Source organism: Leptopilina heterotoma, unplaced genomic scaffold, assembly GCF_015476425.1.
Source record: "Leptopilina heterotoma isolate Lh14 unplaced genomic scaffold, ASM1547642v1 Lhet_211, whole genome shotgun sequence".
In the NCBI taxonomy this organism is placed as follows: domain Eukaryota; kingdom Metazoa; phylum Arthropoda; class Insecta; order Hymenoptera; family Figitidae; genus Leptopilina; species Leptopilina heterotoma.
Window position 1 is genome coordinate 81,897 of NW_025110928.1, and position 16,212 is coordinate 98,108.

Below are 16,212 nucleotides of genomic sequence, written 5' to 3' on the forward strand. Positions count from 1 at the left end.
ATTTTTTTGAAGTTATTTCAAGTTTTTATTTTCTAATATATATTTGATTGAAGAATTTCAAAATAATCGATGAAATTTCGTAAAATTGAATTGTAAACAAAAGAATTTGAAAATTTTCAAAGAAATTCTTCAGAAATTATTAATAATAATATTTAATTTAAAGAAGAATTTTAGTTAAAAATTCTGGAAAACAATAATTGAATTAAAATAATGAAAGTAATTTTGAATAAGTTACAGTAACAATATTCATAATTATATAAGATATAAAATTCTGATTTTATCAGTCCAACATATTTAATTATTATAAAACATGAAGATACACAGGAAAAAAAGTCTGACTCCGTTTACACCTTAAATTCAGCCCATGTATTTCACATAAGTCTGTCCTTGTCTAACGGGGCTGACTCCGTTTACACCTTAAATTCAGCCTCAAAAAGAGGCTGAAAGTAAGACTTTTTTTTTAGTGTGTACACTATATACTATATATATAGTGATCGATATTTTCATTTTTTATAAGTTGTTTAATTTCAAAAAGGTTAGAATGAAAAATATTGTAAAATATAAATGTAGTTTTAAAAACCTGGAAAAATTACGTTTTTAACTTGGAAAACCTGGAAAAGTCAGGGAATTTGAAATGAGCAAAAGCGTGGCAACCTTGTAATTATTAATAAATTGATATTTAAATAGAATCAACAAAAATTGTTTTAGGAAATCTCTAAATTTGAATTTGTAAAAATGTTTACAAATTTAAATTAGTGACTTATATTTGCTTCTGAATTAGTATATTCTACTAGTAAAAAGTAAATTCTATTAGTAAATAGTAATTTCTATTAATTTATTAGTAAAAACTAATTGAGCAAAAAAAAAAAAAAAGCCAGTCACTAATTCAAAGTAGTGAACATTTTTACTGATTCAAATTTAGGGAGAAAAGAACAAAAATCATAAAAGAATAAATAAAAACAATCTTTTTGCAAACGATAATTTTCAACAAATAAATTAAAATTCAATGAGGCCTAACCCCCATGAAAAAGAGACGATATCTAATTTTGGTCTTTTCGTATATGAGAACAGTTTTTAATGAATTCAGCAGAGTCGAGGATAATTGCTGATGAAAGAAAGGTTTTCATCAGATGAAGGAGAATTTATTCAGGTATACCCACGCAGAACGTCTCCCTGTCCCATGTCATGCGCCCTCCACTTGGAGTCTTCTTTATGAATTGATGAATTCCATCATTTCCATTCGATAACGATAAAAATTGAAATTATATTCCCTTTTCGTATTATAGATAAGGGGGGACATAAGGTGTCGTGCCCTTAGGCAGTGGAAGCAGCTAGTTGTACAGGAAGTTGGTCGTTGTTGTTAGTCACACCCACCAGTCCTGGATTATTATCTTTGGTACGATCTGTCGCAGCAGAGGCATCATCATCTCTCTCATCGTCCTCGATGTATATCAGCCGAGCCGCGTAGCAAAGCATCAACATTTCGATTACCATCAGTGCGTTATACGTAACTGAAAAGGTGTAACGATAAAAATTTTCTTTCTTTTCTTTTTCTTTTTTTTTCTTTTTTTTTCTTTTTTTTTCTCTCTAAAGAGACATCAATTTAGTGTCAGATTTTACTCAGGCATGTCACGTTTTGCGACACGTGCTTGTCAACAAATTTCCAACTAAAATGTTTTTCTTGTCTTTTTTATATTCTCTATTGTATGTCAAGATATATTAATACATTTCCCTATAGTTGGATTTTAATATTCTATGGGTGATTAAAGATTATTTTCTTGAAAGCATATAGATACGTGCTTCTTCACAAAGAAAGAGGAAAATCGTGTTTTCTGTTTCTTTTTTTTTCTCCCAAAGTCTTATTGCTTCACTTGAATTTAGATTGAAAATTATTTTTGGAACGTTGTCTAAACTATTTATCGAATTTACAAGCGAGATGGAGTTAAGAATTCTTTTTATGTATTTATAATTTTCAATTTATTATTTTTTATTGCGTCTTTTATTGTTTATTTAATGGTTATATTCATATGGTCGTGCATATAGAAAGGTAGCATAAAAATTAAAACTGGGTCGATTGTGTAATTTCATTTCTACTTTGACGTTCATTTTCATTTTCACTGTTATAGATTTTTATTTTCACTTTTACTTTTATTTTGATTTTTGATAGAATTTTTTTACTCTTTCACTTTTACTTGAAGAGAATGAAAAGTCTCTATCAAAGTGAAAGTGAAAGTAGGAGTAAACAAGAATGTGAAATTTAATGTGGAAGTGAAATTGGATGTAAAAATGAATGTGAAAATGATAGTGAAGGTAAAAATGTGTGTGAAAATGAAAACGAACATTTATCAAGATTCAAGATAAAAGAGAAAATAAAAGTGAAAGTAAAAATAAAATACTATTAAAATGTCAGTGACAATGAAAGTGAGAATAAAAATCTATCAAAGTGAATGTGAAAGTGAAATTGAGCGACAAAGTAAAAATGAAGTTACACAATCGACTCCCATTGGAAAAGTTTTCTTTTAAATTAATTAAAACAGAAAAATGTAAATCATTCGTTATAAACAATTAAATTAAAGAAATACCCAACAAAGTTAAATTTTTTGGAAATTTTCCACTGATTTTTTTCTATTAAAAATTTCTAATGAAAATTTTTCTACTACAAGAGTAATAATACATAAAACCATATAGTTTTGCATAAATTAGTTTAAATAAATTGAAAATTAAATAACAGAAAAGTAATATTTCTAATGTTAAATAAAATAAACTTGAAATTTTTTTTTAACCCCATTCGTCCAAGAAGTTAATTTCTTTCTTATTAAATTTGTACTCGCCATTTTCAAAGATCGTGGGATACAAAATATACAAATAGTATTTCTTACGTATTTTTTAGTCCTCTACCAGAATCTATAAGAAAATTAAAATTTTAAATTATGAATAAAAAGTTATGATTGTTTAAACAAAAATAAAACCAAATTTTTTGGGTTTTTCTTTCATTGATATTTTCAATTGCAAATCGCTTCAAGAAAAATTTGGAATGACAAATATCGCGTTCAAAAAGTATGACCTTTCATTTAAATATTATTAGAAATTTTTATTTTTATGAAATTCAAAATGGCGGATCAAAAATGGTGGCTAAACAATTAAAATTTTAAATAGTCAGAAAAAAAATTGCAGACATAATTTCTCATTATATATGACTATATATTCAATATAAAACTAACATCTATGATCAAATTTTACAACTGACTAATTTTTAACGATATTTTAAACAATTTCCATAAACAAATTATTATTCAAAAGACACAAATATTGTCGAAAAAAATTTTTTTTACATATCACTCTTATTCTAACTGTTCCAATGAATGTTGAAGACAACAATTTGTTAAAATTATTGTTTCACAATGTTATAAACAATTTTATAAACAAATGAAGAAATGACAACAATTGAAGCTGAAAAAAATAGTTCCTTCTTTGTCGGACATTCTACTATTTTCGTAATTAATCTCTGAGATAAAAATTATTGATTACAATTATTTAACAACTTTTTAAACAATTTCTGAATTAACAACAAGTGAATGTGAAAAGATTACGTTTTTTCTTCTATAGTTTCTATACTATTTTTGTTCTATAAGATTAATGAATCTTGAAACTTATATTTTTCAATAAATTTTGTTTGAAACAAATTGTTAATATGTAATTCGTTTACTATAACAAATTACATATTAACAACAATTAAAGGTTCATTTATCCTACAGAAAAAAATATTATAAGAAAAAATCGATTTTTTCACCTTCAGTTATTGTTAATAAATAATTTGTTTACAAGAACTGTTCATAACTTAGTTAAAAAAATATTAAGTATTAAACTTAAACTTTAAGATTTATTAACCCTATATAGAAAATAGAATAGTGGAAGAATGAACGATATTTTCACATACAATTGTTGTTAATATGTACTTTGTTTATAACAAGTTGTTTAAAACTATTGAAAAATATAAATAGATAGATTTAAGTTTCAAGATTCATTAATTCAATATAGAAAAAAAAATAGTGGAAGAAAAAACGTAATCTTTTCACATTCACTTGTTGTTAATTCGGAATTTGTTTATAGAAATTATTTATAAAGTTTTTAACTAATTGTGATCAATAATTTTTATCAAGATTCATTACGAAAATAGTAAAAAGGTCTGTGGAAAAAGGAGCTATTTTTCAGCTTCACTTGTTGTCAATTCTTAATTTGTTTATAACATTGTAAAATAATAATATTAAAAAATGTTATCTTTCAGTGCATTTTTTGTTTAAACAATCATAACTTTTTATCCTTAAGTCAAAATTAAAATTTTTTTGTACATTCTGAAAAGAGACTAAAAATACGTAAAAGAAACACTATATGCATATTTTTTCAGCCATAGATATTCAAAATTTTTAATAAAAAATTCTTCGAAAGCATTTAATTATTTTCAAAAATTTTAATAAAATTCTACGCAAAAATTTTAATATTTTCATAAATAATAAAATTTTTATAGGAATTTTATTACTTAAAGCATAATTTTCATAAAATTTTTCGAAATAAATAAAGAAATCAAAAGATTTTTTACTTAAAATTTTTTTAAGTTTTCATTGTTTGAAAATATTAATTTAAATAAACATTTTAAAAATGATTAATTTAATACTTTCTTACAAAATTCTTAAAATTTCAAAGAATTCATGTAAAAATTCAACTCTCTGTAAAAATGTTTTTTAGCCCAGGATCTTTAAAAGTGTCGAGTACAAATGTAATGGGAAAAAAATATCATTTTTATTTTTATAAATACTTTTATATAATTATAATTTTGACTCAGTACTAAAAATATATTAAAACACTAATTTTGAATATTTTTTTTTAAAAATTCATCGTTATTTTTCCAAATAAAAAAAAAGATTCTATCAGCAGGGATTATTGAATGCTGGTTCCCCTTTAAGGATTAAAAAAATATCCAAGAGAAAAAACATGAAATATTTTTTTTCTCTCAAATAAACGTGAATATGAAATAATTACCACTGGCGTAGGCGTTCGGTGAAAGAGGAGGGTTACAAGGGAAGAGCGACGTCCAATTTGCCACGCTTTTGATGATAAATCCCTGCAACTTGGAAAACAGCAACACCATCTGAGTTACAACAGTCTTACGTCTCAAATTGGTCCCTATAGGGAAAAATCAACTCAGGTCAAAAAGGCGTTTACAATGTGTTCATCATTAATATTTTTTCAACAGAGAAAGAAAAATAGAGGAGGAACAAAAGAAATTTCCACCAAAAATTCAAAAATGCATTTTTCGCTTTAATAGTCTTAAAAATGTTCCTACGAGTTTTTATTATGCTTTTAACACGCGGTTTTAAACCAAAGGGCGGTCTTTCCTCCACAGGCAAACATTACTCACTTCATATTGTCTCAGGGAATTCTCGAAAAGGAAAATAAAAAAATAAAATAAATAATCCCCATTATTCGAGTCATAAAAATTTATTTTATCGAATAGAAAGGAAAGAAAAAAAAATTTTTAATGATTTTACGATTGTTTTTCTTCGAACAATATAGATACGGAATACTTTTAAAGAAGGAAAATCAAGAATGTTGAATCGATTTCTTTCAAAAAAATGACTACTTTTTGTTATAAAATAAATTTTTAAAGTTTGGAAATTTTTTCTCTAAGCAATTAATAAATCTCTGTAAATTGAGTTTCTAATTCAGTCTTCCAGAAATTTGTCTTAAACCAAACGAAAAAATTTGCTAACTTTCAAAAATTTCTTTTTTTTCCTCGGAAAAAAAAGGGAAACGGAAAAATAATAAAAATTTTGTAACTGAAACATACACAGCAGTTGGTACACTTAAACTAATTCAGATTTACAGAAATGATTAGAAAAACCACAGTGTAAAAATATTCTTTATCTTCCCTTCTAAGAAAAACTTTCTAAACTTTCGAAAAAAATTTTTGTTCTTTTCCCTTTTTTTTTGTTTCTCGAGGAGAAAAAAGGAATTTTTGAAAGTTGGCAAATTTTTTTGGTTTGGTTTTTAGATAAAATTGGATGAGGTTAAAAATACGTTAAACCGAGCAACCACGGGTGTTCTTAAACTTTTGAAATGTTTGGTTCACGCTAAGTTATACGATTTTTGAAAATCTTACTCGGAGATCTTTTGTTAGTAAATTTATATCCGACTGTGGTTTTTCTAGTGCGTGCACCAGAATCGTTGCATAGCAATTGCGGTAAAATTTAAAGTCTTTGTTCAAGTTTCCTGAGTCTGTAGAAAGTTCCTCACCTGGGGCTGCTTCCTCTAAACTCCTGGTGGTAATGGTCAGTCCATATATTCCCAGAAGTATACTAATTACGGCAAATGTTTGTAGAAAAATACTGTATCTTGTCACAAGAATTGCTTCCTCCATTGCCATATAAAGAGTGATTACGTAGACCAATGTCTGCAATATTTCAATTTAATAATTTCAATTCAATTCAATAATTCCAATTTTTAATTCAATAATTAGATTTCAAAATAAAAACTAGGCTCTCTAATTTTTTCTTATATTATAATATTTTCCGTCACCATTTTGTCACCTATTTTCAAAAAATAATTCACCTTTTCATGTTTTTTAATGAAAAAAAATTGGAGCTGTATCAATTGCCCACAGAAAAACTGACACAAAGTTATTTTTAATACAAGCTTCGCACTCATTTACTAAAACCTACAATTTACTATTTTTTTTACAAAATGCTACTCTTTGGATACTATTTAAATAGATTTATGAGTTTTTGACCAATTTTTTCAATTATTTTCATAAATAATAAAATTTTCATAGGAATTTAATTATTTAAAATACAAATTTTATAAGATTTTTGACAATAAATTCAATTATTTAAAATATTTTAATAAAATTCTTGAAAGAATTTAATTATTTTCATGAAGAATAAAATTCATCGTATATAAGAATTCAATTATTTTTAATACAATTTTAATTAAATTTTCTAAAATTATTTGCTTTTAATTAGTTAATTTTAATATTAATAAAATTCCTCGAAAAAATTACATGATTTTAAAAATTGTAATAAAAAATTCTTCATAAAAGTTCAATTATTTTCACAAATTATAAGAATTCTTTTCTTCGAGAAAAATCAATTATTTTTAATAATAGGAAAAAATTTGTTTATAAGACTTCAATTATTTTCAAAAAAATATTCTACTTAAATGTTTGGAAAGAATAAAATTATTTTAAAAATTTTTAATAAGAAATTCATTGCAAGAATTCAACTATTTTTTATACAATTTAAATTATTCGAAATAATTCATTTTTTTATTTTAATTTTAATAAAAAATTCATGGAAACAATTAAATTATTTTCAAAAATTTTAATGAAAAATTGATCAAAAGAATTCAATTTTTACAAATTTTGACAATAGTTCGGGAATTAATTCAATTTATTTTTAAAAGATTTTATAAAATTCTTCGAAAAAAGTAATTTTTTAAAAATATTTTTGAAAAAATTTGTTTATAGGAATTCAATTATGTATTTAATTAAAAAAATTATTAAATTTTTGAAAAGGATTAAATTATTATTAATAAAAAAATCTTCGATACAATAAGATTAATTTACATTTTTTAATAAGAAATTCTTTGAAAGAATTCAATTATTTTCAAAAAATGTATTAAAACTCTTATCAATCATTTAATTATTTTCATAAATAATAAAATTTATCGCAAGATTTCTATTATTTTTAATACAAATTTTAATTAAATTATTCGAAATAATTCAATTATTTGATTTAAATTTTAATAAAATTCCTCAAAAGAGTTAAATTATTATTTTCACAAATTTTGATGAAAAATTGTTCAAATAATTTAATTATTTTTACAAATTATAAGAATTCTTCGCAGGAATTCATTTTTTCTAATCTCTTCTATTTTGATAAAATTTTACGTATAGTAATTCAATTATTTTTAAAGGTTTTTATAAAATTCTTCGAAAAAAGTAATTATTTTTAATAATTTTGAAAGAATTAGTTTATGAGAATTGAATTATTTTTTATACAATTACAATTCAATTTCTCGAAAGAATTAAATTATTTTCAAAATTTTTAATAAAAAATTCCTGGAAAGAATCCAATTATGTTCAAAAATTTTAATAAAATTCTTTGCAAAAATTTAATTGTTTTTTTAAATAATAAAATTTTCATACATTTTTTCGAAAGAAATCAATTATTATTTAAAATATTTTCATAAAATTCTTCATTCAGAAGGATTCAATTACTTAAAAAAATGTTGATACAATTCTTTATAAGAATAAAAAAAATAATTCAATTTTGAAGGGAATACAGTTGTAATAATAATTTCAAAATCGTTTTACATTGCAATTATTTGAAATTTTAATTTCCTTATCTTGATAAATAAATAAGAATAAGTAGGTATTTAAATATTTATTTAACAAAAACTACTCTTTTAGAATAATTTAATTTTGAAATTTTGAAAAGAATTTAATATTCTGAAAAATTTGAATAAAAATTTATTCAAATTTAAAACAAATAAATAATTTGATATTGTAAAGAATTTAATTTAATTTTACTTTTAATTTAATTTTTCGATAGCTAGGTTTTTCAATCTTAAAGATACTTTTCTCTACTTTCTTAAATTAATTATCGAATGCAAATCCTGATAATAATAAAATTTAATTTAATTTAAAAAATTTTTTAAATTTAAACTGCATAAAAGCTTATTTCAAATAAATTTGACAAAAATAAACTTGTATGCAACTTCTTATGCAATTATTTCTGCAATCTGACGGTATGCAGTTTAAATTTGTACAATTTTTAAATTAAATATTGTAATTTTTGTTTAAATTTGCTTGCAAGCAGTTTTCCCATGTTCTGTTTATTGTATATTCAGTTTTCCTGTATACAGTTGAATTGTAAGTAATTGATACCGCCCCCAAAAAAATTCCCGACAAAAATTTTGAATTCAATTTTTTGTTCCCCTTGAAAAAAATACAAAACATTCGAGTAAATAAATAATAATAATAAAAACATTATCTAACCGGACTACTGAAATTTTGGAATATACATAAATCAAGTATAAGAAAAAGAATACCGGAAACTAAAGAGAGTGCAGTTCATAAATTCAGCGTATTTTGAATGCATCGAAGAAGTGTTTTGCCTTTTGTAATGGTACCTGTTTGGTCAGGAGGACAATATAACTCTACCTGACATAAACTACGTGGAAGAAATACAATATATAATTCATCTTGTTGCGTCTTTGGGGACACTGGACACACTATACCCCGTGGACCAAAAAAATAAAATGAGATTTTTAGAAACTTCGTATGAGCTATGAGCTGTGAAGAATCTTTCAAGAAAAAAAAGAGGAATGAGCAAAGAAAAAAAAGGAAGAAAAAAAATTGAAAAGAAAGAAAAAGGAAATTGTCTACCTGAACGATAGGAAGTTGCAGGACAAAAATCCGAAGCCAGGACAAATTAGCCTCGGTCATTTGAAGAATTGGAAAGGGCAGACAGGGCCAGCAGCAACATGGCAGGACATTTAGCATTAATGGTGGTGCCTTCGTGATCTTTCGACGACCAACGTCGATTAGAACGAGATACAGACTGTATAACGCGATCGTTAAGGTGATTTGAGTCAATGCTTCTGACAGCACCTGAGCCCTAGGAAACAAAACAAAAACCAAATATGGACATTAATTAGAGAAAAATTTCCCTGTGTTGACTTCTAAACCACAGAGATTCAAAGATTAGAAGAAAAACACCGATGTTCTCAGAAGAGAAATAATAGAATAATTAAATTTTTTAAAAATGACAAAAAAAAATTTTTTTTAATATGTAGGCGCCTATAGTTTCTTTCTTCGAGGAATTTTTTATCTCTTCTTTGGTTTTTTATTTCCATTTGAAAATCAATTTTTATACCCTAAAATTAAATTTCATTTCTTCTCTACTTTCTTATTTTTAATAAAATAAATAAATGATCAAATAAAAATAAGGTATTAATATAGGTATTTAAAAAATACAACATAAAAATAAAATTAATAAAAAATAAATAAAAAATAAAATAAATAAAAAAGTTAATTTTTTTAAAGAATTTTTATCCCTTCTCTAAATTTTTATTTCATTGGAAGCAATTTTTATCACCAAAAATGGAATTTCTTCTCTACTGTTATAATTTTTAATAAAATAAATGCTGAAAAATAATTTATTTAATTCAAATAACCGATAACTTGTCTAATTATCGAAAAAGTATTTACTTGAATCAAATAATTTTTATTCAAATCAATTAAATAGTTCATTTCACTGAAATTATTGATTTAAATAATTAGTGGTTCAAAATTTAAAATTTATCTGATTTAAATAAAAATTATTTGATTCAAGTAAATATTTATTAAATGAAAGACAAATAATTGGTTATTAAAACCAAATACATTTTTTCCAGCGAATAAATAATTTATTAAATAAAATATATTAAAAGTATATTAAAAAATATGAAATAAAAAGAAAATTAAACTAATTTCTTACTTTAATCATCAATAAATAGAAATTATCTTTTAATTCAATTTTTTATTTTTAACAAATTTTGTCGATTTTTCTCTTGATAATAAATAATAATTAATTACTACTCGATATTTTTACAAGCAGAATTTATTTTCCCAACGAGTATTCACTCGTTGATTTATTAAGATAAATGACAATTTCATTCAATGCTATAAAGAACATTTTTCAAAATGGTTAAGATTAGATATCACTTTCGTAATTTAGTTTGAAAAATATGTTACATAGAAAATATATCAATTTTTCTTCAGTTCATTTTCATTGCATTTATTTATTCTTATCTGCTCTGGACCAAAAACTGAAAGATCGTAATTCAATTTTTTCCCTCATATAATCTTGACGTTTTCAAATATTATCATTTTTTTTACTAAATCTTCTAAGTTAAAAAGAAAAAAAATTCAGTTTGAGAAAAATTTTTTTCTCCTGCTTAAAATTTTCTATTCGATTCGTTTTTTACATAAGGTCATCTCTCTGTAACCTTTAAGTTTTATGTCCTTCTGATATATTTTGATAATTTCCAGAAGAAATAGAAACGAAGACGTTCAGGAAAAAGTTTTTTTTAATAATATTTTAACATTTTGAAATTAATTAATTTATGTCGAAAGGCATTATTATTTAAATAATAAATAATCAACGTAAATTTTGAATTATTTTTAGATTCAAAATTTTTAAAAAATCACTTATTAACTACATGATCAATTATTATTTATTATTTTCTAAAATTTTAATAAAATTCTTGGCAAGAATTTAATTATTATTTTCAAAAATTCTTTGCATAAATTCTATTATTTTTTAATGCAATTTCAATAAAATTTAACGAAAGGATTTAATTATTTTCAAAATTTTTAATCAAATTATTCGAAACAATTCAATTATTTCCAAAAATTTTACGTAAGAATTCAATTATTATTTTCACTAAAATTTCTCAAAAGTATTTAATTATTTTTAAAAATTGTAATAGAATTCTAAGAATTCAATTGTTCCAAAAAAATTTTAATAAAATTCGATAATCAAATGTTTAATTACATTTATTATCAATTATACATTTATTTAAAATACTTAAGAGAAATTCTTTATAAATATCAATTACTTTCAATATTTGTAAGTAGAGTTATTAAAAAAAGTCCATTAGTTGCAAAAAATTTAAAGAAAATTTGATTAAATCAAAGAAAAATTATTTCCTTCAAAAAAATTTTTTATGAATAAAAAACCCTCTTTCTTTAAATAAAATGCATTTCTAATAAAATGGAATCAATCTAAGAAACTGATTTCTTTAAATAAATAAAAACTTTCTTTGAGTGTAGAATCTGGAATCGAAAACGTAAAAACTAAAGTTAAAAATTGAAGATAAAAATATTTTTACTTTTATAATTTTTTGTTATTATTATAAACTAACATATTTCATTGTAATTTTTAGTTTTTATGATTTACAATTAATTTTTTGTATGTGAAATGAGGCTAATTAATTTTATTTATTTTATTAATTTTTAAATAATAAAAATAAAATTATTTTTAACTTTAATTTTGTATAATTAATTTTTGTTTTCGATTCCAGATTCTATGCATTTTTCTGATTAGACTCTGTAAATTTCGAAAAGTTGGAAAATTATTGTTTAAAAATCTTTATCCGAACGTTTTCGTTTTTATTTTGCTTATTATTTAACTTTTCGGACGCAAAAATTGGATTATTGTTAATAATATAAATTATTTTTGTCTGACTTTTAAAGGAAACATTAACTTTTAATTCGAAAAAATTTTACACATATTTACCAAATATAGATAAATAATTATTCTAATAAAATTTGAATACTCTGCTCTCATGAGCTATAAAAAATTGATTTTTAAATAAAAATTTTCAGTTTTATTTAAAAATTAATTTTTTAATTTTCTTATTTCCAGAAATAAGTCCATAAGCAGAAAAATTGTATGTACCTACAATAATTTTTCATACGTATTGATTACTATAAAATTATTTCGTGACCCACCTGGGAATGGCTAAAGCCAGTAAACTGCAAATACTGGCAACTGGATAAACAGACAGTATAATAGCGCTATTTTTTTTATACGACCTCGTTTGATTTTGAAAAAATATTTTATAAATAGCATCAATTGATAGATACATTGTAACTAATGTTATCAGTGTAGAAATTATTATTAGTCCAATACCAAAAGATCCTAAACCTGTAAAAATAATAATACGAGAATTAAATAGAAGAAATATTTATTTATTATAAAATTTTATTTGAAATAATAAATAAAATAAAAATTAAAAATAATAACAATACAAAATATATAGTAAAACGTAATAGAAATATAATTAAAAAGATTGTAGTTTCTTTTTAAAAAATTAATCTACATTTGGATGCATTAATTAATTAATTTTTTCATTAAAGAAAAAAAAATTGAATTTCTTTTTCAATTTAGAAAATAGTTCCCAAGGTAATTAAGAAATTTTCTATATAATTAAAATTATGATGCGTGTTTACTATATGATACAAAACATGAGTTTAATCGTCATTTCGCTCTAGATTTTCCGCAACATAATTAAAAGTAAAATCTTTATAAAATCTTTCCTAAATGGCACTTCATGTCCATATATCTATATAGTCAATATTCCGTGACTGGTAAAATGCTTTTCGTGCGAAACTTTCACCCAGTGCACGAGCATTCAAACACACCCAATTTGTATAGGTTTTCGTTACGAATAATATACACCAAACCATAATAATTTCATTTTCTCCTCTTTTATTTCTTTTATCAAAATTATTTTCGAATTTTAGAAAAATGAATCATCTCTATAAGACAACACTAATTCGAAACAGTTTTTCCTTTTTTTTGATAAATTTCTACCGTAAAAAAACCAAACCCTGAATTAGCTGCGATAAAAAGAAGAAAATTCCCATGAAGAAAAAAAAGTATCCTAATGATGTTCAAATTTTGAGGAGAAAAAAAGGAGACGGGAAATTGTATTAAATTGGGTACTACACGGAGATGTTTTGTGTGTGGGCAACTAAAAAACAATCAAGGGTAGATGGCTAATAATATTTTAATAGGACCAGAAAATTAGAAACCGTATAATTTAATTCTTAATGAAAGCTTAGATATGAAAACGTTTGTCAAATAATTGTCAAAAAAAAAAAAAAAACCCCAAATATAATGATGCTAAAACGTACTCAAGTTTTTTTGGTTTGTTTACTAAAAGATTAGAAAATTATCCTAAAAGTGTGAGAATTTTTTTCTTTCAAAAAGCACGTAACGGACAATTTGAGAAAATGTCTTTTTGATTGACAGCGGAAGTCACTTATTTTCTTTTATGGACAAATTTTTAAACAGGTGCGCACATTATTTTTTGTCAAAGATGTGGAGAAAGTGTGATGAGAATTTCGATGAAAAAACGTGACATTATTTTTAAACTTTTTATTAATTTATAAACTGTATTACTTATTCAATTAATAATAATATTAATTAATGATTAATTACGCATAACAATTAATGATTATATATAATTAATTATTATTAATTATATAATAATATAATAATTATATAATAAAATACTAATTTAACTAGTTTACAATTTATTTAATTTATTAATATAATGAAAAAAATGTATACACTGAAAAAAAGTTATTTTATTCAAAAAAGCAATTTTCTATAATTAAGTAAATATTTATTTGTATCAAATAATTTTTAATTACAACAAAAAAAAAAAGATTTTGTATTTTTAAAGAAATCAGTTTCTTCAACTTGCTTTTGTTTCGTTCCAAATAAATTTTTGATTTTAAATAAAAAGAGGGTTTTTGATTCAAAGAAAAATTCTTTAATTTAAACAAATTTTCTTTTCTTGAAATAACTTTTTTTTATTTAAACAAATTTTCTTTGAATAAACTAATTTTGTTTTTTAAATCAATGACATTTTATCATTAATAAAGATAAAGGGTCAAAGAAATCATTCTTTAATTTATAAAGAACAGTTTTTATAAAACAAATAAATTGTTTTTGAGAAAAAGAAATATTTTTCGAATCTCAAAGAAAAATTAATTAACAATCGAAGAAACAAATCAAAGTAAATGATTTCTTTAATTCAACAAAACTTTTTTCCTAGGCGTAAATTAATTAAAGGTTAATTGCTTCAAATACTGCTGAAAATATTGGTTCAAATAAATATTTATTTGAAACAAATAATTTCCAAAATAAATCATCAAAGATAGGTTCTACTGTAGAGGCAGAAAGAAAAAATACACCTGTATTTTCTGCCTCTAGAGTAGAAAATTGAAAATGTAATGTAAAGACTAATGTAATGTAAAGACAAAAGTTGAAATGTAATGACAAAAACTCGTCAAAGACGTGTTCGACAGCTATTGTTATAATTTATAAATATACAAATAATCGCTTATTTTAATAAAATTAATTTATTTTTAAATAAAATATTTATAATTTTTCTAATATAATATTTTTAAACGATCACTAAAATTATATTGATAAATAATACAAATAAATAAATATTGAAAGTAAATAATAAAAATAATAAAAAAAGAGGCAGAAAAATATATTTTATAAAAATCTTTTATTTTATGTTTTTAAGAAATAAATAACTTTAGAAAAAATAAAAGGATATAAATCAAGTTTATAATTAATGTCAATAGCGACTACTTATGTACAATGTCCTATCTGCTATTGACAACAAGTTGCATATTTTCTTTATTGAAATGTCAATAATAAATTTGATAAAATTTATAACCTGTTTTAAATGAGGTTTCGGTGCCTCGTCTCCCTTTTTTTTGTTAATTAACTGACACATTATATTTCTGACATTTAAATGTTTATTTATATATATTTATTTAAATTAAGTCTATAATATTATCCTAGACGCTATCGAAAAAAAAATAAAAAATTTTAGATACATTTTTTTAATAATAATTTCAACAATATTTTTTATATTATAATTTTACTTTATGCTTCATATACTTCATTATTATTTTTTATTTAAAAAAATATTTAAAAATGAAAATTGAATGAAATATATTAAAATTTTTTTTTAATTTCTTCTTTATTATTAAAATTTTACTATTATTACTTTATATTACTATAATTTACATTATAATTTATTATCCTATTTTAATACATTTTTTATTCTTTTACTTTTTGGAGAAATTGTTTCTTCTTATCAATTTTTATTTCTCTGTACAGAATTTACTTTTGTTTTTTAAATCTGTTAGTTTGTAATATCACACGATTGGACAAATAAATGAAAAACTAAATTAAAAAAAAATTGATTGACTGTTGCTGCATTGAAAATAAAAGAAAAATAAAAAGAAAGTTATTGGTATGCAAAATTAGAAAGAAGAAAGACTTGAACTTACTTCCAGGTATTTGCTCAGTGCTTGGCATAATATCTTCATCACATGAAACATGAACTCTCCAATCAAATTCCTTCATTTTTGAACGATGCATTTTGTCTATTATACTGTCCATGGTCATATTGTGGTTTTTTTAAATTTAAAATGCACTGTTTATGTAAAAATTTCTATTCGATTTTTCTTGTTGGAAAAATAAATTAAAGGCTTCTTGACTATAGTTACTAAACGCGTTTGAATCGAATGAATATACACAAGAGATATCATGGTATACCTGTCTGAGCAGTGAG

The 16,212-nt window shown here is 22.7% G+C and overlaps 1 protein-coding gene across 1 annotated transcript; it reads right to left on the minus strand.

Annotated features, from left to right (window-relative positions):
• Window positions 1–899: 899 nt before the first annotated feature.
• On the minus strand, window positions 900–16,165 carry LOC122501556 (organic solute transporter subunit alpha-like). The gene is made up of 6 exons (XM_043611109.1): window positions 15,929–16,165; window positions 12,554–12,749; window positions 9,443–9,674; window positions 6,292–6,448; window positions 5,038–5,181; window positions 900–1,511 (listed from the first exon to the last, which is right to left on the minus strand). The coding sequence occupies exons 1-6, from the start codon at window positions 16,044–16,046 to the stop codon at window positions 1,315–1,317; spliced, it is 1,044 nt and encodes a 347-aa protein (XP_043467044.1). The 5' UTR covers window positions 16,047–16,165; the 3' UTR covers window positions 900–1,314.
• Window positions 16,166–16,212: the final 47 nt, after the last annotated feature.